At 36.0% G+C, this 27,793-nt stretch overlaps 1 protein-coding gene and 1 long non-coding RNA gene across 2 annotated transcripts in view; one reads left to right on the forward strand and one right to left on the reverse strand.

The window, feature by feature from the left end:
* Window positions 1-1,289: 1,289 nt before the first annotated feature.
* ANGPT1 (angiopoietin 1) overlaps window positions 1,290-27,793 on the reverse strand; it is a 168,885-nt gene continuing 142,381 nt past the window's right edge. Inside the window, exons 8-9 of the mRNA XM_065668804.1 lie at window positions 13,802-13,932; window positions 1,290-3,680 (exon numbers count right to left, since the gene is read on the reverse strand). Coding sequence (XP_065524876.1) covers window positions 3,520-3,680; window positions 13,802-13,932 — 292 coding nt within the window. The 3' untranslated portion in view covers window positions 1,290-3,519. The remainder of the gene's footprint in view (window positions 3,681-13,801; window positions 13,933-27,793) is intronic.
* LOC136008898 (uncharacterized) lies at window positions 12,196-27,613 on the forward strand. Its single transcript, XR_010610266.1, has 3 exons — window positions 12,196-12,300; window positions 13,155-13,248; window positions 27,295-27,613. It is a non-coding gene; the product is annotated as an uncharacterized LOC136008898 (long non-coding RNA).

Raw genomic sequence — 27,793 nt, forward strand, 5'->3', positions numbered from 1 at the left:
TGTGTGTGTATGCATACCACAAGTCAGAGTTAGGCAGCACAAGCAGCATCAGCTGTATTTGGGGGTTACTGCCTCTCTCCTCAAGCTGTCCAGCTTATGTAAAAGACTGTAGGAGGGAATGCCTCTTGGCACAACTGCAGCACATTCTGGTTGTAAATTGAGCTTGATCCTACCTGGAGAGTTCAGCTCTTATTGTGATTGCTGTTTCAGTTTCGTTCTTCCCAAAGGAGAAGAGAGTGCTGTGCCAATCCCAAATGAGGTTATTTGAGGCATGTTCAGAGCTGTGGTTTGAGCTGCAGATCTGCAGGGAAGTAAGTTGTTATTATAGCTGGAAAAGTTTTTAAGGAACTGTGTCTTGGGAACCTGTTGTACAGATGATTATAAATGTAGATTACTTGCCTACTTAACAAGCCAGTGCTGGATTCTAGGGCACTCAGAAGAGCATGCATTAAATTACATCTCCAGCCTTAAAAGATATTAAAAATTAAGGATCTATATGCTATGGAAAACACATCTATTGACCTATGAAAGTTTTGTTTTTATAAACCAGGAAGAAATAGTAAAGTTACCATTACCACTGACGACTGACTATATTTTTAGTTTCTTTCAAGGAAAGCAAAATTTTAACATAAATCAAATTCAGAGACACCATTTTTGTTAAGTGTAACTCTTCAATTCATGCAGTTCATGCATATTCAATTTAAAGAGTAAAATGGGCTTTTTCGCATGAAGATCCTCACGGCTTTAGTGTTGATTTAAAAGCTACGTTGGTCTGAATGAACGAGTCCAATTAAGCAAAAATTCCTTAGAAAATGAGGATGAACTGACTACAAAGAGATGTTTAAACTGATCCGTGTAGTGTTAAAAGGTATACAAATGGAGCAAGAGGCATTTCTGGCTAAGAGATCAATGGAGATTTGTCACTGCCATGCAGAATGAGAGAATGGATGAAAGAGCACATCATAAGGCAAGAGAAAAAGCGTCACACTTCAATTTTTATCTTTGTGGAATTCAAGAAACATTTTAAAGATTGATAGAGTTGTATGATTTGAACTTAAAATTAGAAATATAGGGCCCACAATTTTAATCAAGGAAATTGAATAAAAATACTGAAATATGGATTTGAAAGATTAGCAATGTAGATTTCTGGACAATCTGTAATCAGACTCCCTTTCTAGGCTTTGTGTGAATTTATTAATATTTCATACAAGGAGAGGTGGAGGCTTGAAAAATGTTGCTAGCCTGTCACAGAAAGGTATACTTGAAGCAAAGCAAAGCACAGACTCCACAATTTTTAATAATGTTTTATTACAAAGTATAGGAAACCAAATCCACAGTTTTTTCAAACCCAGATAAATAAACAGTAAGTATCATGCTCTTTTATTTTGAATGTGGTTTTCCTTTTGCAGCAGGATCTGCAAAAATAGCATTACTAAATTGAAGAGCTGCAAAAATATATCTTTTGAGAATATGGAGGAAGACGGACCACATATTTTGAACATAAATGAAGACCATTAAAAAAACTACTGGAAACTGAGACAAAACAGCTCTGTGAAAAAACTGCTGAGTAAGGAGTAGTTTGGTAACTTATTCAGCAGAAAACAGCAAATTAACCCTAGGCAAGATTACTTCAAATATATATAAAATATATACAAATACACAAAAAGAAAAGATCTTCCCGCTTAAAATCAAAGAGAACCATGTGGGGCCTTGTGATCTTTAAAAAGGGATGTTTAAAAAATCCTATTCCATGGAAATAAGGGGTGGCGGGGGTGGGGTGGTGGGGGTGGTGGGAAGGAAGGGAGAAAGAAGGGAAAGGGAAGAGAAAAAAATAAAGGCAGTAACTGTCACCATCCTTTAAAAAATAATCAGGTCTTTTTTGTGCCTCGTCTCAGCAACAGTTTAATGAATGAAACAAAGCAACAGACAAACAAAAAAGTCACCCTATGCAGATTTTGCGTGTCATGTTCATCATAATTTACTTGATGAAAATATTACTTTTGATTTCAGTGAAAGAAGGCTAAACTTTTTCATTTTATATATAGCAGAAATAGAATGACTGCAAGCTACTTTCCCAAATGAATTTTAATCATATGACTAAATCACAAGGGGATGTAAATGGAAAGAGTTTTCTCTATACCCTCATGGGCCACCCAACTATTTTGTTGCTTGTTGTTTTAGGAACTTGATCTTCTCCAAGAGTTGAAATGTACATCTTTCCCCCCACTTCTCCAACATTTTAATATAACAAAATTACATGTTAACAACCTTTAAGCAGTCTTCTAAAGTTCTTATAATATTTATATCTTTTTGAGGTTTTGCATCCTCAGAGTGGGGTCAGGGCTGCCTGTACAAATCAAATGACCATTACAGGAAATATAAACATGCTATTTACAAGTTCACAAGTCTTATTTTCTATACTATTCTGATGAGTATATTTTTATAGTTGTAGTCTAAGCACCGTGTAGAACTGGCATGCTTCTGATATTCACAAAAATGTAATAATAAAGCAAAAAAATGATAAATTGCGCACATGCAAGGATACTGTAAAATGAATCCATTGCCTTAAGCTATGCACTTATGCAATTTTTATATACCCTAACAGTTTGCCTTCCTGTTTACTTTTAATGGAAATATTCCATGAAAAATCCTATGTTTTCTTTAGGATAATATTTCACATTCTTTAAACCTTCTATTAATTTTTCTAAGTGACATTCAGACTGCCTTTAATGAAAGAAGGGAAAAATCTCAAAACACAGCTACTTTTGTTATCACACTATAAATCCTAGTTCAGGGATTATGCCAATTATCTGATTTACTTTTACAGAGCAACTGAAAAATTTATGCTTATTGCCCTTATCATTCTTTATATGTTTGACTCAGTTTATTTATGAGAAACATGTCCTTAAAGGATTTAATGAAAAATAATACTTGCAGAAATTATTTGACTCTGGGATTAACATAAATCCATTCACTATCCAAATTCAGTTTATTTAAGAAAAACAATATTTGGAGTGGTCATCTTGAGTGCCATAAGATGAGTCTTAAAAAAGGTGTCTCTGTAATCCATTTTCATGGGTATAATTTTGGCATTTCACTGCTGAATAACATTTTACTCAATGGACTGTCGATATATTTCAGTTCTTCAAATTCTGAAGCTGTTGCTGAATAATCTTGTACATTTTTACATCTTTTTTTTCTAAAAATAAAGAAGAAAAAAAAAGATGTCCACTGACAAGCACCAGGTTTGGGCTGAATAAAAAGATCCAGGTGTTCTCTGGAAAATTATTGTAGCCACCTTCTTCTAAACCAAGCCTCCCCCAGTCATGAAAATGAGAGAGTTTTTCTGGGGTGACTTGGAGAGTTTTTGCAGGTTATAGGGTGATAATGAAGCAAATTTTCATCATCCCTACATGTTGCTTTCAAGAAGACCTTCACCTTTTACCTTCAAACTGTGATAGTGGTGCTGTCAAGGGCAGTGTCATCCTGGTTTGTCCTGGGATCCATCACTGAATGCCTTTAAAAATCCAAGGGACGAATCATCATGGTGGTGGAGCGTAAGGAGTAGCTGGGGCCCTTGAAGTAGTGCCACTTGATGCCATTGAGCTTTCCATGGTTTTGCCCAGCTGTATAGAACATTCCATTGAGATTGGAGGGACCGCAGGCATCAAACCACCACCCTGAAAATATTAAAACAAATGATTAAACTACAAGTGCAGTAAATATTTTTATTTTATTTAAAAGGTTTAGCTGATTATCAAATTCTAGTGTTCCTAGGCTCATTAATACTCCTAGTGTGGTAGTGGGGAAGATATATTAACGTTTTCTTTTTTTGCTCTTCTGTGCCATCCTATAATCAGTGGTGCTGGAGAATGAACTTGTACTTACAGAGTTGGAAAAGTATCTAAGTCCTAACTCATTCTTGTTTTATATGCAGCATGTGAAGCAAAAGCAAGAACAACAAAGACAAATAAACTGCTTCTCATGTTTAAACAGTACTACAGTTCACCCATCTAATGTAAACCTCAGAGAAAGACTATAATTTGCAAGTATTTTTGCATAATTTCACTTGTTTGGTTGAGTATAAGCATGATTCAATTTTATTTACCAATTCTTTTCTGTTGCTTTAACTGTGATTGTTCAATTGCTCAGTTTTCTTATTCTCTCAGGTCAGATGTGCTTAACAAACATGGGTTATGAGTGCGGTGGTGCTGCCCTCTTATAGTAATTACAATACTATAGCAATAGATAGTCTGTATCACAGTGGTGTACAAGGAAACACGTAAACTCTTTAAGACTTCTGATAAATTTATAAACAAGACTCAGGAAATGAATGGAAGGACTAAGTGAAGAAGACAAATATAGTACTGCAGGGTGGTAACAGTCAGAATACCTGTGTGCATGGTTTAGATGACTACCCGAGTGTGCATGCATCTTGGTGATAGTATGGCCAATTTCAATCAAGACACATTCACTGCAGGTACCGTTTGGGCCAGAACAGTGACATTCACTCCTCAATCTTATCATTTTAGATACAAAAATCTATATTAAATCTTAAGCCTCTTGATCTTGAAATGTGACAAACACTTTTGCATCAGCAGTGTCAGGAGGGTCCTCACACAGGTCCATTTGAGATTTGTTCACTTCTCTGCAAAGCCCCAAAGCAAGTTCTCACCTGGCACCTAGAAAACTGACAAATGCCTATTCATTTTTATTTATTTTTTTAAGGGGCTTGCAGACATTATTTACTTATGTGTCTACAGGTAGCAGAAAATTACTAATTACTTGAGCACCAGTGACTACAAAAAGATACTAAAAATGTTACTGGTTGATATCAAATTTAGGCTTAGAAAGCTGCTAATTGCATTTTGTGCCCCCGCAAGCTGCGGCTTCCTACTCATTAACCCTTTGAACTCTGTGTGCAGTAGCATGTATTTTATGCCGCTGGAAAGACAGGGCAAAAATGTCTTGCCCAGATGGCTGTGATTCTAGTTCACTACTCCAGCTGCATTGTAAGACTATTCTGAAAAGTGAGGTGGCAGAGATTTAGAAAAATGACCAGAACTTTGCTTTCAGAGAGCAAACCAGCAATCTGTTTTTTTACAGAATGGCCCAGTGAACTGTTGTGTTGGCACAACTGAAGGAGTATTAAATTGAGAAGTTAGGATAAAAAAGAAATATAGCAGTTCAGGAACTTTTCAACCAGAGTTTTCTGCCAGAGAAAATACATGTGAAGCCATACCTCCACCTTTGTGAGTGCTCTGTCAACACAGCACTGAAAATAAACCAGACATATTTGCGAAGTACTTGTGAATATGACTAACAAGGACAGAGGTTTTGCTACCATTTGTATGAATGAATGCAGAAAATCCAAACTTACTAGAAATGTAGCTTTGGTTGCAAACTGTATGCAAATAAGTCACCTCACCTTTAGACTTCTACAGTAAAAACAAGCATATATGATGTCTTTAACCAATGGAGAAAATGAAGTCAGTGATGAAAAAAAGAGTGAGTCTTCAAATCTATTTTGAATTGTTGCTTTAAATTTAAAATGAGACAACTCTCTTGCTTACTTCCCCAAAATCTTTTCTTGTTAAGGTGAATTTTGGACTGCCATTGGAGTTTTAAGGAAAACTCCAAATAACATGAAACTTGGCAACACCAAGATTGCAGAGCACAAACTGACAAAGATAAACTAGGTGACACACTAACTCCATGGACAGTAGTGGGAGATTTGTTGTATATCTTGATGGGAATAGAATTTTCTCTCTAACAGCTGACAAGTTATCTATGTAATGTAACAGAAAGATGCTTAGCTCAGACTAAGGAAGACAGAATGAGTCCCCATACTGCAAAAAGCTAATATTCTCGATGTCAAAAATATATTAACCTCTATTTGTCAATAAATATTTCTGCTGAGTTTGGGGAGATATTTGTTCTTATTTTGCTGGTGGGTTGCTTTTTATTTGTTTTGTTTCTCCATAGTAAGACCTATGTCTGTAAATCTTTAGCACAGGTCTTGTGTATCTTTCCATGTAATATGGTTGTACGGAGCATTTACCTTCATATATGAAGGCAAGTAATATATAAAGATTGGATGGTGACTTTTGCTTTTGGTTTTTAGATGCCACTTTATTTTCTAAAGTTATTTCAGCCTGCACATCACAACACTGTAATATTCCCAAGACCCCCTGCAAACCTTTTTCAAGCACTACAGCTAGCAATAAACTCATCTAGTGAGTGGCTACTGAATGCTGCAAGCGGCACAGTGGACTGAAACACAGGATTCTAAATGTTCAGCATGTTTCCTACTCTGACTTCTGGAAAAAGAATTCAATTGTTAGAAGTTCCTTTTGGACAATGTGCACTGCCCTTGCAAATCATCCAATTTCATCATATACAGTGGTTAGCCTTGAATCTACCTATAATGAATGCATTGTATAAATGTATTTTAAACTATGCTTTACTATTACTGATCTGATACTGACCGTGATTAGCCTTCAGATCCAGTGCTTACTCTGTCCTTTGCATTCAGATCTGTGTAATTTATGTTTCTAGTCTTGTAAAGTAATTTCTTTGATTTTGGATAATACTTAGTAGGCTTTTTTCAGAAGTAGCACTTCATAATAAAATCTTAAGGGAAGAATTTATGCCAGATAAATTCTGGCAAACTTCTATTTTGATACAATTGACCTCTCTTTGATTACAATGTTTTACCTAAGGGGGCAATAAACAAAGAAGTCTTACAGCTGATGTTTTACTGCAACCACAGTATGATCTTATAGAAACTTCAGACAAAGTTAAACAGGGAAATTCTAATCCTCATTTTTCAAAGCTGGAGCACAGATGCAGATGGGTTCTGTTTATGGTGTTGGGATGTGAAGACATGGCAAGCTTTTCTAGTTACCATTTCATCTTAAAGGAAAAGCAATGGATGTAGACACAGCCATTTTAGGACGAAGATTTTCAGTTGTGCCTTGCAAAATCTCTGTTAAAAGTGGAATCAGCTGAAGAAACACAAAATTTTACAAATCTTGTGTGAGCATTTGCTCAAATCTTTCATTAAAGTTTTCTTTCAAAATGTGTTTTAACAAGCATTATTCCTGCTAGTAAGATTTTATGATTTTTTTTAAAGATATTTCCTAGTACTACATTAAATGTTGGGTTTACTTTCTGTCTGTCTTTCTTTGTAAGTTTTTTGCTTGTTTTTTTATTCTTTCTATATAGTTATTTCTCTCCATCCTCCCCTGCAGTCCTCTTAAAGCTCCCCATTCCCCATAGGGCCTCAGATTATCAGAAGACTTCTTACTGCATGTTTCAACATCAAAATCTATATCTTTGAATAGATATAAATGAAGTAATTTTTCAGACAGCTTGTATATAGTGGGAAAGAGGAATGGAAATAGTGACTTTCTTGGTAGCTGTAGATGGGGGAATATAAAATAGAGGTTTCTGAAAGAGTTACCTGCAGCAGTGCCATTGGAGAAAACACCAAATAAAACAGCTCCAGAGCCATGAAGAAAGATTCCCAGTAGCTAAATGTTGACTCATTCCATGAAGTTCATAGGATTTTTCTCCCATGAACAATCTTGTTTATGTTTCACTACAAGGTAATGGCTTTCCCAAATAAGTATCAAGTCTTCTCTGAATAGCAGGAAGATTTTAACCTTGAAGATGATAACCTTTGGCAATATTTTGCATGTGATATTTGATTTGGGCAAGATGACACATGAAGAGTGGGCATTATGAGAAATAGTAATGGAAGCAAAATTTTAAAGTGACTAATGAAGTGGGAAAGAGGAGGTTCCAGGAGAAGGTTAAGAGTGTGTTTATTCAGAAACATAGGTAGTTTTGTCAAGATGTTGTGATCACAAAATCACTAATTTCTTATTTGAACTGAAGGTTGATTCAGTTTTTTGAGGTTAGTCCAGTCCACCTGTAATAATTTCTTCAGTACAAGCAGCATTACTGTCTCTGTTTGCAATAAACATCCTTAGGTCATGAAGTACAATGTCCAAACAAAAAATAATTTGGCTAATACCTTGATAAGTTCTTTGAAAGATCATCTATACAAATAATCTTTAATCTTCACTGTAGAGAGCTGCTATTCTGAATCAGCTAAGGCATGTTCACACTTTATGGACTCTTATTTAATCTTTAGTCAATGTTGCTGTAACTGCTGGGAAGTTGTTACATTTCATGTCAGATCTTTTAATTAAATAAATAGGGTTTGAGTGCTTCAGACTGCTTAAACCATCGATGACCAGATATTTCAGCTCCACAGACTATATCTTTACTATATCTTTAGCCAAATATGAATGTATATTGAGATAATTTGCATGAATTCTTGCAAAAAAGCCCCACCCTACCTAGTGAAGGAGCATTGCCCAAATTAGTAGTGATACTACAAAAAATAGCCATCTTTTATAATGGTTTTCTGAAGTCACAGGTATAGTTCTTATATGATAAAATCTTCTTTGCAAAAGCAACATAGAAAAGGCTTTTGTATGCCAAAGCTAACATATTTCCATTTTGGCTTGTGGTATTAATTGTAATTAAGCATATATGTATGTAAAATTCTTCGTTAGTAGCCCAGTGCTCATCATTTCATGAGTGAACTGTAAATCTGACATGCACTGGGAATGTCTTAATGATCATTCAGGTTTGATGAAAGATTCTTAGTTGCATACATAATAAAAGAAATAAAAGCATAAAAGTAAAAGAATAGTAAAAGAATAAGCATCTAAACCCTGCACATTTGATGGCAGACCCTTTCTTCACACGTATCTGCTCTCTCTCTACAGTACACTCTAAATGCAGTGAGATCAATATAAACCATTCAATAAGATCCAGAGTATGCTTCAATGGTACATTTGTTTGGGTTTATGAGATAAATGGATTTTATGAAAAGCCAGATTTATTTCTAACCCTCTGGGTTTGTCCATAAAATTTAGTGCATTTGGCACCACAACCAATAAGAACACTTTCTAATGCAAAGATATTGAAACAGTCTTCATTGTTCAAAAGACATAACAATTTATTTTATGTAACATTTCAAGAAGTTGAAATGTACTTTTAAGAAGTTAGATGGTTATACTTCGACTTTTCATTGGTAACTTCTCAGCTAGAAGACTGGGTGTGTTTTTGGATGACACCTCAAGCTATATGTGAAGCCACTGGATAGAGTCCAAAATAGGAGGAAAATATCCAAAATATAGGAGGAAATATTTAGGGTTGTTTAGTCCAGAATTCAAAAGGCAGATTGCCAGCAGTCTCAAATTCATAAAAAACACTGCTGAAAAAAAAAAAAAAAAAAAAAAGCAGCTTTTCAAAGGAATGCAAAGGAATGGTCTATTCTTTCCAGTGGTGGAGGATAGGACAAGATGGAACACAAGTAAATTGTCAGAGAATTGGTTTAGCCAACAAAGTTTTCTTATATAAAGTGTAGCCAAACTCAGTAACAGATTATATTATGGGAATGAATTTCTATCACTAGAAATCTTGAAGATGAACAGAAAGACAGAAATAAATAGATAGAGAAGAGTCTGTCTTAGAGAGGGACTAAATGACCTCTGGAATCCATTTCCAGGCCTATGTTCTTTTATTCGTTAGAGTATTGGATTTACCAGACTGAAATGTAGCAATTGGTACTCGACATTCTGAAGATTAAACCAGAATTTAGCTGGGAGGACATAGGATGAAAAGGCATTGACTTTTCATTCAACTGGATAACATAGTCCTATAAACTTTTTTCTGTTCACTTGTAATCTGTATGGTGGTTATATTTCTCTATTTAAAATGTTAGGCAACACAAATGATACTTCATGAATGGTGTTTTCAAAGTAACTTTGTTATGGAAGCAACAATATACATAAAGCCTAAAAACTGATGTTTGCCTATGTAGTACATGTAAGTACATGAGGTTCGAGCTCGATACCTTTAAGTGTGCTGAGGTTGCTACTTTAGAAGTTTTGGTTTCAAACAAAATATAAAAGAAACTGTAGCTTTTTCTAATTGGATTATGTACAGACAGATTTCTATATTCAGCCAAGAAATTCCTTCCAAGCCATGACCAAAATTCTCCATACCATTCTTGCCAGAGATTCATAAGGTACACCACTTTGAGAAAAAAGCGGTGAAACAATAAACAATTAGTGCACCACTTTTTGGGATAGTCATTGAGCACTACCGCTTAATAGATGAGAAATCCATTGAGGATTAACAAATGCATGAGAACTGTCTCAGATTTGGGAAGCCCCTGAGATGCAAAAGATACTGGGAAAATACTCCAGGGAAGTATCATTTATTTGTATTGTTCTTGAGCCCAAACTAAGGCATCTGCTGTCAGATGCAGGAGACTACAGCTGGATGGACCTCTTCTTCCAGTAAAATAAAATAAGTTATTTCAGTAATTCTATGCTGCTTCAGCCCTAGTAAGACATATAGAAAGACTGCCTGTCACTTTGTCAAAGTATTTCAGGGATCAGAGGTTTAGAAACATTCCAACTTGTGACTTGAAACCAGGTAAATGTCTTTGCTGCAACCAATACAAGACAAAACAAATCACCTTAAGGCTCTTTTACTATGGGCCAAGTTACCATAAGACACATTCCAGTGACTGAAAACAATCGCACAAACAACTTCTGGGGCTCAGCTGACAGGTGGTGTCCTGGCAGGATGCTCTAACTTTGTCTTGTGCCCACGAATGTGATCCAGAGACATTAAATGTTCTGCTGTTGGAAATCTATCTGAAGCACTTCGAACATCTACTCAGTGTTTCATTCCAGTGACAGTCTGTTGCACTGTAAGCGCTATTTCTTGCAAAAAAAGCTGTGTATGTAGTTCACCAGAGTACTCTCCAAAACAATGCTATGAGGATATAACATTTTCATTAGTTTACTGGCCTGAGATATTGTACTAGTTCTCAAAAGATATTTTTATGATAGAACTGGGGCTTTTTAATATTTTGACAAATATTAAGCTTAAATGAAGTAATTACTTGAATAAATATATTTTGTCTCCCTTTAAAGTAAACCTAGCATGGTTAGTTTAAATTTTTCAAGGTAAAAAAAAGCAGTTAGATCATTTAACTGCCATGCATAGTCCACGGGGGCTAAGAATCCAGATCATTCATATACTTTTGAAGTAATTTACTTAAAACTGCATTAAGATAGAGTCAAGGAGCATGGATCTTGAAAGCACAAGGAACACAGGCACAATTCTATTGATGTTACTGTATTATTTTGCTAGTATCTATTTATTTCTTATGCTGGGGAGTGTGCATGTCAGGGGGGAGGGGTTAGGAGGAAAGAAAGGAGAAAAGAGGATAATAGTTTTGATACAGACCAAATAAAACTGACAACTAGTAAGATCACTGAGAGAAATGTGTGTTTTCCTTTTTTATTTTCAGCCTTGACTATAACCATATCGCAGTCTTGAGCTTCAGCTTATCTCAGCCTTTATTCCTGACATAAATATATTCAGTTCACCTCATAGAGATAACATGCTCACCCAAACTGTCAAGATAGCTTGAAACCTGCCTGTAGATTTCATATCATTCATCATTAAAAACTCTCTGTGATGTTGCCAAAACTAACAGAGTCTGGTATCGTTTGGAAAAAAAGAGGTTTTCCAAAACCTGTTATCATTGCTACTTTTCTTAATTAGTCATTGTCTGTGGAACAAAACTGAAATCTACTCACTAAACAAATGTTTTGATATTTAATTAAATGTCTGATATTTTTCAAGGAATGAGAAAGTCATTTAAAGGAGCAAAGCATATAGCAAAGTGTTGGGGGAGGATTCTAGCATGATTAAAATTTTTTCTTGAACACGATTACTCAGTGCTGTACAGCCTATCTCCAGAAGATTTGGTACTCAGAATCTAGTCCAAAAGGCTAGACTCATCTATCCCCAAAGGCTAGCTCAATCTCCTTTCACTCTGCAGTGTTTTGTTCTATTTGTGGTTTCCTCAGGCTTTGATAATTCTCCCCCTTCCTCCATATTCCTTTAATTTGCTACCAGTATGTTCCAATGTGTGGTTTTCCTGTTGATTTACAGGACTGTAAAATATATGTGAACCTTGTGGAATGGCTGTTCAACAGCAGGTTGACCTTAGCGGGGCATTGACCTGCCACAGAAGTCAGGGCAGGAAAATAAACAAAACCCTCAGCTCCCAGAATTAGCCGTCTGGGAGCAGAGGTATTTCCAGGCAGCTTGAGTACATGAATGAGTCTGCACTTCAGCACAGACACAACTCACATTTAGGAGCTTCTCACTAGACTCTCGCCTGCCCTGGAAGTAAGATACTTTAATTTAGCATGATATCTAAAGGTAAAGATCAACAATCTTAATTAAAATAAACACTGAGTTGTTATCCATTATCTGCCTCTAGAACTATCTGGTTAGCTTCTTTTATTTTATAGAAATGGAAAGGTAACATCTGATCACCTGCCTACTGGAAGAAGTTTGCCGTGCTGACATTTAATAAGACATCACTAAGAGAAGTTAGGAAAGTTTGAAAAATTGGCTCTTTGAAGACTTTCCCAACTGGGTCATTTCCAGTTGGCAAAAGAGAATAAGGAGATAGGTTCTGATTTTATATAAATTCCCAGTGATGGGAACCTATCTTCTGTTAGCAGATGATCGCTTTAGAGGCTCATATATTTCTCAATGTGGCCTGAGATGAATTAAGTCAGAGTGCCAGTAACCACAAATAATACCAGTTCGGCAGTCTGATCCAAAATACTGAATAATGTGCATGCTATATGTTTTTTTTAACACAAAAGATAGAAATCACTGAGGGAGAGTCTCTGAAGAGGGTCAGTTGTGAAAATAAGGGCATTTTTTGTCATGTAGTTAATGCACCAAAGAATCCCAATTTAATCTTTCTGCTTTAATGTGGTGTCCTGGAGACAAAAAATTAGTTTACTCATATAAGGATTAGGAATAAGCATAATTTTCCAGGGAAAGTTCTCACTCTTGTGCAGAGCTTTAGATGTCTGTATGGGGTGACCATCTCAGATATTCCTCCTCTGAACTGGAGGGAACAAACATCAGTCATATACACTAGACATGACTTGGTGCTTTAAACTGTCTCAGTATAACTTCTCTGAGTTTTCCCCCCTTCAACTTTTCTTTGTTTCCTTCCACAGTTCGACTGAGCTCACTAAGGATACTGTCTTAAATCTTGCAGAACAGCTATGTGCCCCAATTTGGACAGGGTGTTGCAGGTCCAGGGTTTCACAGGTGAGTTATTTGGCCATTGCATTAATTAGGTTTATATAAACATATGTATTACACACATATAAGACAGAAAGCTGACTCTTTATAATTATTCCAATAACAGAATCACACCCCTAAATGAGGTAGATAATATATTTCAAATCCAGATTCTGATTGCTTTTAAACTTTACTTTCTAATGCCCATTTCCCTGTGTTCTTTTTCTTCTTTTTCTCGCTAATTCTCCTACTTCTCACAAAATTTCTTCCCTCTTCATCTCTTAACTTCTCTCTTATGTTGCCTTTCTTGCTTCAACAGTAACTTATGCTTTCACACTTGAAATTGTTCAGTGCAGAAGCATACTGACTGCATCTCTGAGTAATCCCTTCCCTGCTGATAGGAATCCTGAGGTATTGGCACTGCCACAATACATATACAGAAAAGAGTGAGAGTAATAATAATAAAAGGAATTTTCACACGGTACTTACGCATCTGTGAGTGCAACTTCATCCATGGTTACTTTAGGAAAACAGAGTAGATTCCTATCAATGTATCACATATTTTCAGACTTGTACTCACCTCCAGTCAACATGAGAGCACATTTACACATGCAGTTGTCGTTGTCAGCATCTTTTGTACTGAATTCAGCACCATGTAAAATCAGGCTACTCTGTTTCCCAGCTGTTCCACTGTGACCTTTTAAATAAAGCCTGAAAGAGCAAGAGAAAACAAACAATCAGTGTTGGCAAAAAGAAAAATAAAATATCCAGGTCTTTTTCCACATCAGGTTTGCCTTGTATGAAGTGCACTCAGAAAATGCAGAAATGTTTTGCATTTTGGCTCAACCTCTTTGTTTCAGGTGTAAAATGGGAACATTCTGGGGGTTTCAGTGTATCTATAGTAGCACATTGTCCCTGACACAGAGCAGAACTGAGCACAAGAAACCTGCAACAGAAAACACAGCAAAGTGGAGGGAGTCAAGAGGCTGAAAAGAGAATGAAGAGAGGTGTCAAGAGATCTGTAATACATTGAGAGGATAACTGAGTATTTGGGTAGCTGGTCTCTACTGTGGCACAGAAATAGCACTTCCAGTTAACAGCAACCACATTATTAATCCCTGGGCTCGAGGTCCTTTCCAACCCTAACTATTCTATGATTCTATGATTCTATGATTCATTTCAACAGTTTCAGAATTTTTAATTTCACCAGTTACAACACAAGCCAGCAACCCTCTTCTGCCAAAGACATCTCTAAAGGATGAATGGAGAATAACTTCAGAGCTCAAGCCACAAAAGTCTTCATGACTTGCAATGCTAAATATCCCTTTTCTTCATGACGTTTTGTCAACTAGTTGAAGCCACAACCATGAGCTAGGAGCCTAAGCCCAGCCCCAGCAAGGACAAGAACATTTCTAGTGCCCAGGGCTATAATGCCCAAAGCCAAGCGTGCCAGCTGCAGAGATGGTGAACGGAGTACCTCTGTCCCAGCAGTGAAACATGGGGAACCTGGTCACATCTGACCAGAGTTCATAACTACAGCAACAGTTCACATGCACAAGACAACTGTGAAGATAGGATAAGACAGGAGAGGAGGGGAGAGCAGAGGAGAATGGAGGAAAGATTTTAGAAGCTCTGTGAGACAGATACCACTAGGAGACAGATGCTCACAGCAAAAACTGCTCCTGTACACCTACATCAGACATCTGATCAGTATGCTCTTTTTTTTTTTTTTCATAATGATGCGAAGGGTTAACCGATGTACAGGGGGGTTAGGGTTAAGCTGCTTGCTCAACAATGTTACTGCTTACTCATGCTTATTCAACAAATGCATGCTCAACACTTATTGTGCTTGCCAGAACAGGGTGGGAGGACCAAGGCCATTGATAAGAGGAAGGAACAGTAACTGCTGTTCTTTGGACCCCTAAACTGGCTGAAATCAGCTTTGTGGTTTGGACAGTGACTAAATCACCAGGGAACATGTGCAGCTACTAGAAATTAAAGGTTCAGGGAAGACTCATTTACTTCATCTTGAGACCCTTGCCCACGACCACCAGGAGACACTACGCAAGCAAGGACCTTTTACCTCATTATAATATGAAGTGGGGATATGTCATGAATATGTATAAGCATGTTGCATAACCTCATGAATATGTAACAGTTTAGAGGATAAATATGAAGGAGAACAACACTGATGTGCGCATGCCTTGGAGGAGACATCCCTCATGCACCTCAGTGCTGAATAAAGCACACCTACTTTACAACTTTAACGAGTTCTGGAGTCTATCTACGCATCAATAAAACACTGCCGGAAGATGAAGGTATCCTTTGCCGTAATAGCTTCATATGCAGGAAGGAGACAGGATCTCAGTGTTTACCTGAGAAGTATGAAGCCACAATCCTTACATCCCAGGAGCAAGCACTAACAACTGGAGCAAGAGAGGGGAAGCAGCATCCCTCACCTGTCTTGCTGAAGTTCTATAGGCAGGAATATTTGAGCCACAGGGCTAACTAAAATATGATTTTGTATCTCATTACATATACTTCTTCACTGAAGACAAAGTAAGAAACTTCAGTTCTATTTGTCCTAGAGTTATTGAAGAGGGGCAAGTATATCTTTTAAATATCAAATTTAAAATGCATAAATAACCAAGGGAGTAGAAACAGGAGTTAAGTGTGTTAGGCTGGGTGTTGTGGTTTAAACCCATCTGGTAACTCAGCACCACGTAGCCATTCCTCCCCTACTCCTGCCTCCTGGCAGGGTGGGAAGTAAAACTGAAAGAATGTAAACCCCACGGGTTGAGATAAGAACAGTCAAATAACTAAAATATAACATAACACTATTACTACTACTAATAATAATTATAATTATAAGGGAAATAACAAGGGGAGAGAATATAAAACTAAAAGGTGAAAGGAATGGAGCAATAAACATGAGTGATGCACAGTACAATTGCTCACCAACCTGCTGACCAATACTGAGCCTGACACTAGCAGTGATCTGCTGTTCTAGGTAACTCTCCCCTGTTTATATACTGGGAATGATGTGCTGTGGCATGGAATACCCCTTTGGATAGTTTGGGTGAGGTGTCCCGCCTCTGCTTCTTGTGCCTTCCTGGCTTCTTGTGCCTCTCCTCACTAACAGAACATGAGAGATGGAAAAGTCCTTGATCAGGGTAAGCATTACTTAGCAACAACTAAAACATTGGTGTGTTATCAGCGCTGTTCTCAGACTACAGTCAAAATACAGCAACACACCAGCTACTAGGAAGAAGAAAAATAACTGTTACAGATGAACCCAGGACACTGGGTTTTACAGCTGGGAGTGCTATCCTAGAAAATGCCTTTCCAACTTCTCCCACAAACAGAATGAATGAGGAGAGCAGCTACGAGTCACTGATTGCTGTTGCTGCTTCTTAGATTGTTGTTGCATTTTTATCCAGTGACTTTGGGTGAATATTAAAGTAAATGCCTTTACCAAGTGACATTCCTCCATTTGTTTAGATGGAAGATAGATACTTCGCTTCAGACTGTTCACAGTATTAAACAGCAGTAGCGAGCATCCCTAACCCATTCTTAACCCATTAGTTAAGACATTGGTGTTTTTCTGAGATGAGGAGAGTTTGTCACCCAGGCTGAGATTTAAATAAATCCTAAAATCTCCCACAGAACTTTGGGTTTGGAGCTCTGTTTATAAGAGGAAGGAGAAGGATCACATAGCACATATAGCAGCTATTGATTGTGTGTCGTGGAAACTTGTTACAGAATAGACTCTTTTGGACATCCCCATGAGGTTACTGAGCTGTCTCAATATATGAATGCACAAAACCAGCACTTGATCTCTAGAGAATCTGAGATTCACACTTTCATACTGCCTTAAACATCACCTAATTTTCAGCAAAATTAGTCCTATGTGCCCTTTCTCTATCTTAAACAATGGAAACCACAGATGTTAGGAATGAGCATGTGAAAATAAAAAAATTATTAAGAGAACTGTCAGGGCTACCTTTCCAATGTAGTTACACTGCCTACCTTCATTTGATTTTAATCTTGCATGTCACTTGATCTGAGCCTGATAGTTAAATGTCATTGGACTTAATCCTTAGAGTAAATTTTATGTATAAATAAGAACGAGTGCATACACATATAAAAATTCTTGGATTAAATATAAACACTGTGAATAATCAAAGACCTTTGGGTAGCACAAAAATGAATAAAGCAAAGTGTGAACCTCAATAAAAGGTCATGAAGATTCTTAGAAATTTAACAAAGAACAACCTAGGAACAAGTATTTAGGAGGGTCATTGTGTTACTCATTGTTCATTCACAATGGCAATTAGCCCATAATTACTGCGTTACTCTATCAAAGGATGATTGTTTTAGACAAGATTTCTCTAAGATCTTTCTTGCTCATGTTCATTTCTTTGTTCCATACAAAAGAAATGCTGGAACTGATCCCATCTTTATTCACTGGACTTTTGCCTTGTTTTGCAAGCTGTGCCTAATTTTTTGCAGAATAAAATAAACTTCCCTGAGTTTGTGTTGATAGAAAAATTACTTTGTCACATGATATCTACAATCTGATTTTAAGTGGCCATACATCCTCACCATATCAGCAACACCAGAACTCACAGAAGTCTCATAAAGTCAGTATAAAAAGCAAATGCTCTTTACTTAAATCAGAAAGACAATTCTAGCCAGATCTTTTTATTAACAAACACTATAAACCCCACTTAGTCCAATAAAAAAAACATATAGTGTAACAAAACAATAAAGAAATTTATAATACTTGGTGTGCAGTGTTTTTCCCAAAGGGTTGGGGCATTAGATTTATTTACAAGCTCACACGCCTGCCCTGATATTTTATAGATTTCACTCTGCACAGACTTAGATCTTGCCAGTTACATTTGAATTTCCCTCAACACCATTTGTCTGGTAGGTCTCCAGTGACTTTAAAAGGATAAAGTTTAGCTTAGCTCTAAACTCTGTTAGGCTTCCCATACTACAGAGTGTACAGAGGAATCATAGGGTGAAATTCTCTTGCTTTGGGCTTTTCTCCCTGAATTAGCATTGCCCACCAATTAGGAAAAAAATGGTACTGTAAAGTCGGTCTTAAAGCAGTCAGTTCTTTTCTTTCTGAGCTTCAGTTCAGGCTACATGGGTCTGAACTAGCCTGGCTTGAGATAGGATGTCTGGTAGCAGTCGATAGGATGTCCCAGGAAGCAGTAGATGTCTTACCAGTATAGACCTAGTTACTTTTTTAGTATTCTCAGTTTCAGAATAGTAGGATTGAACCTTTAAAAATAAACTTTGAATAACTACTAGGACGCAATATCTCTCCCTTAGAAAAGATGGTGATTCAGGGTAGCATTCTTCTTGTTTGTTTTTGAAGGAGATAAAGGAAAGGATGTTCAAAATAAAAGCAACTCCTTCCAGCCAAAAGTCAAGGAGCATTTTCATTACTACATCTCCTGTTTTCCTATTTGCACATAGCAGGGAAATTCTGAAGATTGAGGAAAGCAGTGGAAACACTGTTCAGATTTGCAAATTAAGCAGGAAAAGTAAATTCATGCTCAAATAAGTGAGAAGAACATACCTACTTTATCTGTATACAGGGGAATTAAAAGCACAACAGTTAAATATTACCAAGTAAACTATAAGTTAGTAGGGGTAATACATATAGTAAGCTTTAGAGGATTCTGATGACATATTTATGAAATTCAAAAATCACTATGAGGAACAGCAACTGACAGCATTCACTTAGAGACCAGTAGCTTTCCTAGTTGATGTGCAAAGAAAAACCAGCACATTTTAAAAAAATTGCAACTGTTATCTTTCATCAAGCATGGGCGTTTTTTAGAAATTCCCTCTGCATTTTTTCCTGTGTGATATTATAGCGATGGAAGCTTGGGATCTATGCACAGAGACGGTGAGGAAGAACTCTCTTAAATACGTTTTGCTTTTTACCATTCCTACTGTGTGACATAACTTGACTATGTGGAGTGCCTTGAAACTAAAGGTATATTGTGTAGAAAGAGGAGTTCTGAAAATACTACATAAAAAAATGCGGGGCAGCCTGAAAAGACATTTCAAATATACACAATTTTTTCCTTTTGAAGTGATTAGACCACCTGGAATTATTCTTTCAAATATATACAGCTTAGATGCGTTCACATGCTCTTTGATGAGCTTAACAGATGAACCAAATATAATTCCGCATAAATTATGAAAACACCTGTATATTTCTGAAGCATGTGGTTATGAAGATTGCAATATACAGAAAGAGATATTAGAATATCTAAGAAATAAGTGTAATCATAAATCCAGGTGAAAAAGTTGTGCGCTAAATATTACTAAAAGTTTAGGAAATGGTTTCTGCTTTAATGCTTGCATATAAAGCACCTGATCTTAGAATTTAAATTTATTTATTTATTTTTTGCTAGAACTAGTTAGAGGTCCCCCAGAATTTACTGTTTGTTACTTTTCTCTCTATTTTTTTTCTGTTAGTCATTAGAGGTCACTCAGTCCTTCATTTATAGCAGTCCCTCACTGAAATAGCCAAGAATTTGCATCCAGCTTTGTTAGTGAGAAACGCATCCTTTGTCTGTAAATAGACAAACAACAAACAAAAAGCAAACTAGCTTACTGCAAACATTAACAATTATCATTAGGAGATGTAGAGTACTGTCTTAACTACCTCAGTGTGCATGGAGTTAAGTATCTTAATAAGATCAAATCATATCATTACAACAGTGCTAAAAATTTGTGCACAAATCTCCATGACTGGAATTCATAAGCATGAGTAATGGTGCAAGATTCTTAACCATTAAATAGAGAGAAACAGGAGTCTTGAAGTAGGATTTAAAATATTCAGCATGATGAATGGAGAGGGACACATCAAAGCTTGCCTTTAGGAAATGCTGCCTCCAAATTCTCGCCTCCTTTTTCCTCTCTCTGCAGGCTAAAATGTCCCTCCTTGCCACCTGCTCATTCCACATAGCTGACAGGAAGGAATCCCGAATTCTGATCCTTCCTCAAGGGAAGGGTTGTTAATTTTGACTGAAAGGGTCATTGAATGAAATGGATGCATGAGGATTAGAAACCTATAACCAGATTTTCCTATTCTAAACCCTCTCCTCACTGTTTTTCCATTTTTTCCTAACTTCAATAGGAGCAGAGGGCACCTGCATCTCAGCCCTTCTTCTAACTCATTGCTCATCACTTCCGCCTGGTGTGTGAGAATATGTCAACACAGATACATGTGGACAAATACAAGCTCCCACTGGCTGTTCTCCATGTTCAGTGTGTGAAAGACATCTTTGTTTTTAAAACCCGTATGACTGCCATTATTTTGTTCTCTAGTTTTGAAATTTCTGAGGCTGAAGAAGGCTTTAACTTTTTAACTTGCATCTTCCATCTGGTTCACATTTGCATATAAGTTTTAGATAGCTTCAGTTTGTGAAATGAAACTCACTCCTAAAGATGCTGAATTTGATAGAGTTTTATGAATTGCTGTGTTAGTCAACCACATTCCATTTGTAATGATATTTAGGCTATTAAGTCCCTTTGTGAGCCAAAGCCCACTGGACTGTAATCATTTAGGAGAGCCCAGTAAGAGATTATCCTCAGGTTACTCTTTCAATTCTAGACACTAATTGTAATAACATTAAGTAATACCCCTCCCACCCCAAAAAAAAAAAAAAAAAAAGAAAAAAACAAACCTAAACACACTCAAAACAAGATAGCAGCTCTATTTTATATTCTAAGTTCAGATTTCTTTTTTCTCAGAAAATGTTTTTATTGTTTATTTGGTCATGCAAAATTATTTGTTTATCAATGAATAAAACATAATTTCTACTGAATTAATATTAAATGTAGTTGTCTTCTTGTAAAGTTTCCGAATGTGCCTTTTCCTGAACATATTACAAAGTAGCATGAAGTCTCCCAATAGTTACAGCTGCCCCTGAATAGACAAAACACCTCTGTAATAAAGACGTCTTCCAAATATTTAATGATAGATAATGTTTTGTGGACAGAAGACAAAATGAAATAATCACTCTAGAGAAAAACTCTTGTCACTGAGATTGAGGCTAAAATGTCTGCCAAACTCCTGTTAAATGTGGAACTAACCATAATGTGGTAACTGTCTGGGAAGTCTAGCCCTGGTATTCAACATTTTCCAAAATTTAATACTCCCACTAAAGCATAAAAAGAAACTTCCCTTGTGTGTGCTAATTTGCAGATTCAGTGGAAAGACCATCACTTTGTTGGAGATAGAGTATGAGCCATCTGCAGTGACTGGGGAGGTCCCTGTGAGTTTGAACTGTTTTAACTGTGTTGCAGAGTAGGAGGTGCCATGGTGCTTTTGTCCAGATGAAAGCTAGATTGCCTGGACACCCATTTGCATCTTTTTTTCTTTGTTAGGAAATAAAGATTCTTCTTAAACATGACATACTTTTTCAGGGAGAAATGTTTTATCTAGAATTCACTGGGGCCGTGCATACTCTCCTTATGAAAACAAACAAAATTAAACCAAATCCCAATATTTTATCATAAATCAAGATTGGTTAACTAACAAGAACTTAACACCAGATGGGGTAAGTAAAGTAATCATTAGAAGTCAAGGAAAATACTTGAAAGAAGGAAAGGAAAATACTTCAGAGAAATTGAAGAAACTAAATAGAGTGGAAGATGATGAAAACTTAGTCACCACTACTCTCAAAATTTCAAGCTTTTGCTAAGCCAGTTATCTGAGTTGCAAGAACAATTCACCACCTTCATCATTGTACATCCTTGCAAGAGTGATGTGAAAGTACCAAAGAGAAGAAATGGAATGTCAGAGTTAGTATCTGACTGGGGAAAACCTGTAAGAGAAACCATAAAAATCTAACAATATTCATTTTTTCCCACTCCTAAATTTAGTCCAAACTTGGGAAATAGTGTGTGTGGGAAATTCTCACACTTTTTATTTAAATTTATTGTATTCCTAATAGAGTTTGTAATTCTGCAAACAGTAGGCATGATAAATATTCACTTAATATATCCAGAGTAAGAACACATAACTTACAATTTTAAAGGTAAAGTAATAATAAAGAATAGAATAATAAATACATATGACCATTTTTCATTTAGAATTGTTTCAGTACAGCCTCTCTGTCAATCAACACTACGCCAAAGAAAGATCCTTCCCTGGGATGGCACACTGTTGACAGAAAAGCTTGTTTTCTCTGTAAGAGCTTGTGCTAATTTTAGCTTCTGTTTGAACCATGCATACCTGATAGGTCAAAGGAGAAAAATACGTTTATTCTGGAAAGTAAACAAGTAAACATAACCAAGTAAACATAACCTAGCCATGAATGGGAAGCAGTTACACATTACAGCAAACTATGCAATAGTCTAGTGAGCCTTGCTGTTGTACTGAATGTGAATTTAACAAATAATACAACAAATTTTCTTTTCCTATATTAAATTTCTTTAATAATTGATTGAAGAGCTGTACTCATTGGGAACAGGTATAGGGAACAGGGGTAGCTAAAAGACATCCAGATTTTCTGTCTATTTTTCCTACCATAAGGCAAATAGCCTGTCATACCACTGCATGCAGACAAATGGTGCTTTGTCACAGCTTACAAAAATGTTTAAAAATATGTTTATCCTGGACAGTGAACAAGCAAACATATGCTTCTGCTACTTGAAATACATGCTACAGAAGCCACAGTAACAGTCACTGTAGCAGTGTGAGCTGCTAGGTTTGCAGCTGATGTCAGTAACATAGTGGTGATGGAGAGGAAACATACGGCAACACTGTTTTTACTGCTAACAGTGACAGAAACATATTTAAAGGCTACTATCACAATGATGTGTTGAACAGAAATAATTCCCTCTACTCTAATCTCTCACCAAACAGAGCACAGAAGAGATAAATCAATCCGATACCACCATTTTCTGCTAAAACTCTTTTTCAACACAATACTTATTATAAGTCACCCACCATTTTTTTCTCATGAAAATCTGAAATTAAACTTTTCAGCAGTTAGATTTAGATTTAGATTAATACTTTGTGTATTAATGAGTAGTTAAAATATTGTTACAGAAAAATATGAATAAAATATCACTCTCCCACCAGCCATATAAATGCTAAGATTTCCTGTTGCTACCGAAGCTACCACTTTTGCCCTGATTGATGGCTATATAATACATAATATGTTAATGCAAGAAGCATAGGGTCTCTATTAATTTCAAACTTGAAATAACTACAGATGATCAATGTTTTAGACAGGCATATACACACTGAACATATACTAAGATGATAATGCAAATTGTTTTGATAACATTGAAGATGAATGAACTTCTTAAAAAATAAAATACAAAATTAGAACTGAACAGACACAGGCAAAGCCAAGGCTAGAGAAATTCAGTTAACTTAAAATGTAATGTAAAATGTAAAAATATTTTTTCCCCTACTCCACTACAATTCCTCAGTTTGGCTGAAGCCAACAACAGAAACACCAAAATTCATTCTCAAGGGATTTTTCAGCACAGAAATACAGGGACCCTCCAAAGAAATTAATATTTTAAACATTTCTAAGGTTTATATAAATAATTAGACCTTCTGCTGCTCCTCTATACTGAATTGCTGAACCTTGTGATGTTTGTGTGCTTTTATTTAAGGATCTGTTTTGTGGCCATTAAAGCTAGTAGAAAAGTTCAGAGAACACTGGTTTGAAATTATATTTATCTGTAAACTGATTAATCTTTGAAAATCCAGTAAAAAAGACCCATACAACTCCAGTAAAATTTAACTTGTTATTCTAAAATGAGCTTGAAGTGCCATGAAGATATATTCTAATAGTGGATTTATACTTTAGTTGTAATGAGGGTGACATTAATTACTCGCTGTCATATGCATAGGTTGTACATTATCCTAATTAACTTGATTAGATAAAGTAGAGATGGAAAACTTCATGTATCGGCATGCTGTTCATGCTTACTTTTACCCTGATGACTACTGAAGAGATACTAGCTTCTTGTTACACCACAATGTCATTGAAAAATATCATTTAAGGGCCATAGTAAAATATTTATCACACAGTTTACTTAGTTGAAATTAATTAATCATAAGTAACCATAAAAGTTACAGATACCACAGGTAGACCTATGTTAAAAATGTATATAAATCTCCCTGAGATATGTTAGTGTTTGGAAGTCAATGTGTTTAAACAGTATATAACCATTGCAGTTTGGGGTGTGTGAGTGATTTTATTTTATTTTACTTTTTTTTTTATGGTGTTTTTTTTAATTGGATTGTTTCTTTTTAAAGAGTATTCTGGAATTATGATTGAAATTAGTTATAGTTTTGCTTTGAGAGGGTTAAGTACTACAAGTGCATCTCTAGTCAGGAATCTTGACACTAAAAACTTTGCTGTTGTATGTTGTTGCTTGTAATTTGAAGAAAAATGTGTGAAGACAGTCTTTAAATGCATAATTTCTTTTCCATTTACAGAGATGCAAGAGAAAATATAGCTAATTGCATTTTCTTTTTTTCCCTAGCATTTGCTTGAAGCCATGATATCAGTAAAACCTATTTGAGGATGCCTGTTACTAATTTATAAATATCCTTCTACAAAATAGAGTTTAAAGATCCTAATTCCCTAACATTTTCATTTAAAAAATACATTATTTTTGAAGTTAGCAATTGTATATACTTATTTTTGCATGTACTGGAATAACAAACAATTACATTCTACTTTCCATTACATGAAAATTCAGAGTTTTGTTCATAGGCAAGTTTTTTTTTTCATTAGAAAGTCATTGCTACTAAACTGGATGAATTTTGTACATGCCTAATTCTTCATATTCCATAGATTATGGTTGGTTGTTTTGTTTTGTTTTTTTTTAATTATCAAAAAATATAGATAACTTTCTAAGTGGAGATAGTTTTTTATTAACATTTTATTTTTGCTGGATACTGGATCAGCATTGTTTTCTTAATTATGGATGTTCAGTCAAACATTTGTACAGTTTAGCAGAGACCTAAGCAGTCTACCTGAAACAAGTCACTATCCCAAGGACTCAGACTACCTTTCAGAACAGAAATCAGCACAATTTTTTTTTTTTTTTAACTGATACTGGCTCCTTCTTTAATGTTAGACTGTTTCTCTAAAGTTCCATGGTTATGATAACATCTCAGGTCGCAAATCAGTGAGATAAGTAACCCTTAAGCAGACCTGCTCTGCAGGAAAACCATATCAACAGTATATAGTAAAACAAAATATTCAGTTTGCTATAAAAGCAAGTGGTAAGAATCAGATAAGAGACAAGCTGAAATATAAGAACAAAACCAAGGACCAGCACTGAGACAATGTCTTCAGATTCCAAAGATTTTGCATAAACTAAATGGGACAGTGTCCTTGAAATGACCTCTTCCAAAATAGTAACTGAGGTTAAAGTAACTCCTATAGGGAAGCAGCTTTTGTGATTCACTTTATGGAAATATTTACAACTCTACACAAGGAAAGTAAAACACCGTCATTCTGTTCAATAATCATGCCTTCTTCATGCGGGCTTATACTGTGTGTGTAACGGCTAAGGCTGACAGCTAAAATACCCCAAAACAGTGATACACTGGTTCACAGAATTCCTGACTTGAAGTATGGGTACTGAACATGTTTTGTTGTTTTTTTTTTTTTTTTTAATTGAATGTTGAATGAGGTGTAACCTGTAATCAGCATTGAGAAATTATTTAAATGTTGAATTGGAAGTAACATCTAGATTGAATAATCTTTCCCCCCATGTTTCCACTTGCACAACAGTTATTTGAAACTGTGTAAGGCATGTTTAAAATATCATAGAATCATAGAATCATTAGGTTGGAAAAGACCTTTAGGACCATCAATTCCCACTGTTAGCCTTACACTGCCAAGTCCACAACTAAACCATGTCCCTAAGTGCCACATCTGCATTTCTTTTAAATACCTCCAGGGATGGTGACTCCATCACTTTACTGGGAAGTTTGTTCTAATGCTTGACAGTACTTTTGTGGAAGAAATTTTTCCTAATATCCAGTCTAAACCTCCTCTGGTGCAACTTGAGGCCATTTCCTCTTGTCCTATCACTTGTTACTTGGAAGAAAAGACCAATACCCATCTCACTACAACTTCCTTTCAAGTCATCCTAGAGAGCACTAAGGTCTCCCTGGAGCCTCCTTTTTTCCAGACTAAACAATTCCAGTTCCCTCAGCCACTCCCCATAAGACACTAAACCATTCACTAACTTCGTTGCCCTTCTTTGGACATTCTCCAGCAGTCTACGGTGGGCTTTTTTTTCTCTTTTTGAAAAGGCTGTATTTAAGGAAATGAATCATTATTGGTAGAAGTGAAAATGGTCTGCAGTTAATTCTTCAGAAGTTTTTTTTTTATATTTTATTCTGTGCTAACAGCACAACCTTCTTTTACAATTGTGCTCCTTTTGGCATTTGAAGATTCTGGTTTTGAATTTTTTCCAGTGTTAATGACCTAATGACCCTCTCAAGTCATACTACAGTGTTGCTATAATGTGGCTGGAACGGAATGAGTTTGCAGCTGCCAACAGGCTATGATTTAAAGAAATAATGAATAACACATTAAAATAAATACTTTGGGTTCTGTATGAGATTTTAAAGATTTATGGTGGGATTCATGTCAAGAGATGTGTGCTTCCCTCTGTGTGAATCCCAGAGAAAAATGCAGGTGTGTTTTGAGGTGACATTATTTTCAAAGCAGAACATTAATTGGCATTTCCATTCACTTTCCTATGTTTCAGCCTTTTAAATCCTGATGAATAAGTCAGTTCACAATTTATTAATTTCTACAACTTAAATTAATGGGCTTAATCTAGTAGCTGTATAGGCAGACTCATGACATCAGTAAACAGTAAAGGATGTTGAAGACGTGGAGATAACAGGAAATTACTTTGGAGATGTCTTTGTGGAGATGACAGGAAATACAGTCATTTCCAAATACATAATGTAAGGTAGCATTAATGACAAGGTGGTCTCTTTCTGACAGTGTTTGATTTTTGGTTGTTTTTTTTTCTTAGATTTTGATGTCATCTTACAGACTGTGCAAGGATAATGAAACAAGAGTGACTTGACCTTCAGTGAGAGCTCTGGTGGCCATACCTCAGCAAAGTACTTAGTATGTGCTTAAAATACAACTTAAAAAAAAGGTGCATAAGTGAATTGCTGAACGAGGGCATAAATACACTAAAAAAAAAAAAATAATAAAAATGAGATGGGGGGAAAGAGAATGTGAAAGAGGTGAGGAAGAGAAAGGAAAGGCATCTGTTAATTATCCAGTATAATTCACATCAGCAATATGGCAATTAGTTTTCTTATTAAAGGTTTATGGCACTGAAACACCTGGCTTGATTACTTTACTCATTATTGGCTGTATTGTACATTGTGCTACACTTATCCTCTGGCCTTTATATCCATTATCATACAAAAGCTAGACTTTCATTATAAGGGCATGTATCTAGGAAAAGGTAACAAATTTTGGAAGTGACTGATGTACAGAGAGTTTATGTGAAATGTTTA

Source organism: Lathamus discolor, chromosome 2 (assembly GCF_037157495.1).
Source record: "Lathamus discolor isolate bLatDis1 chromosome 2, bLatDis1.hap1, whole genome shotgun sequence".
NCBI classification, from domain to species: domain Eukaryota; kingdom Metazoa; phylum Chordata; class Aves; order Psittaciformes; family Psittacidae; genus Lathamus; species Lathamus discolor.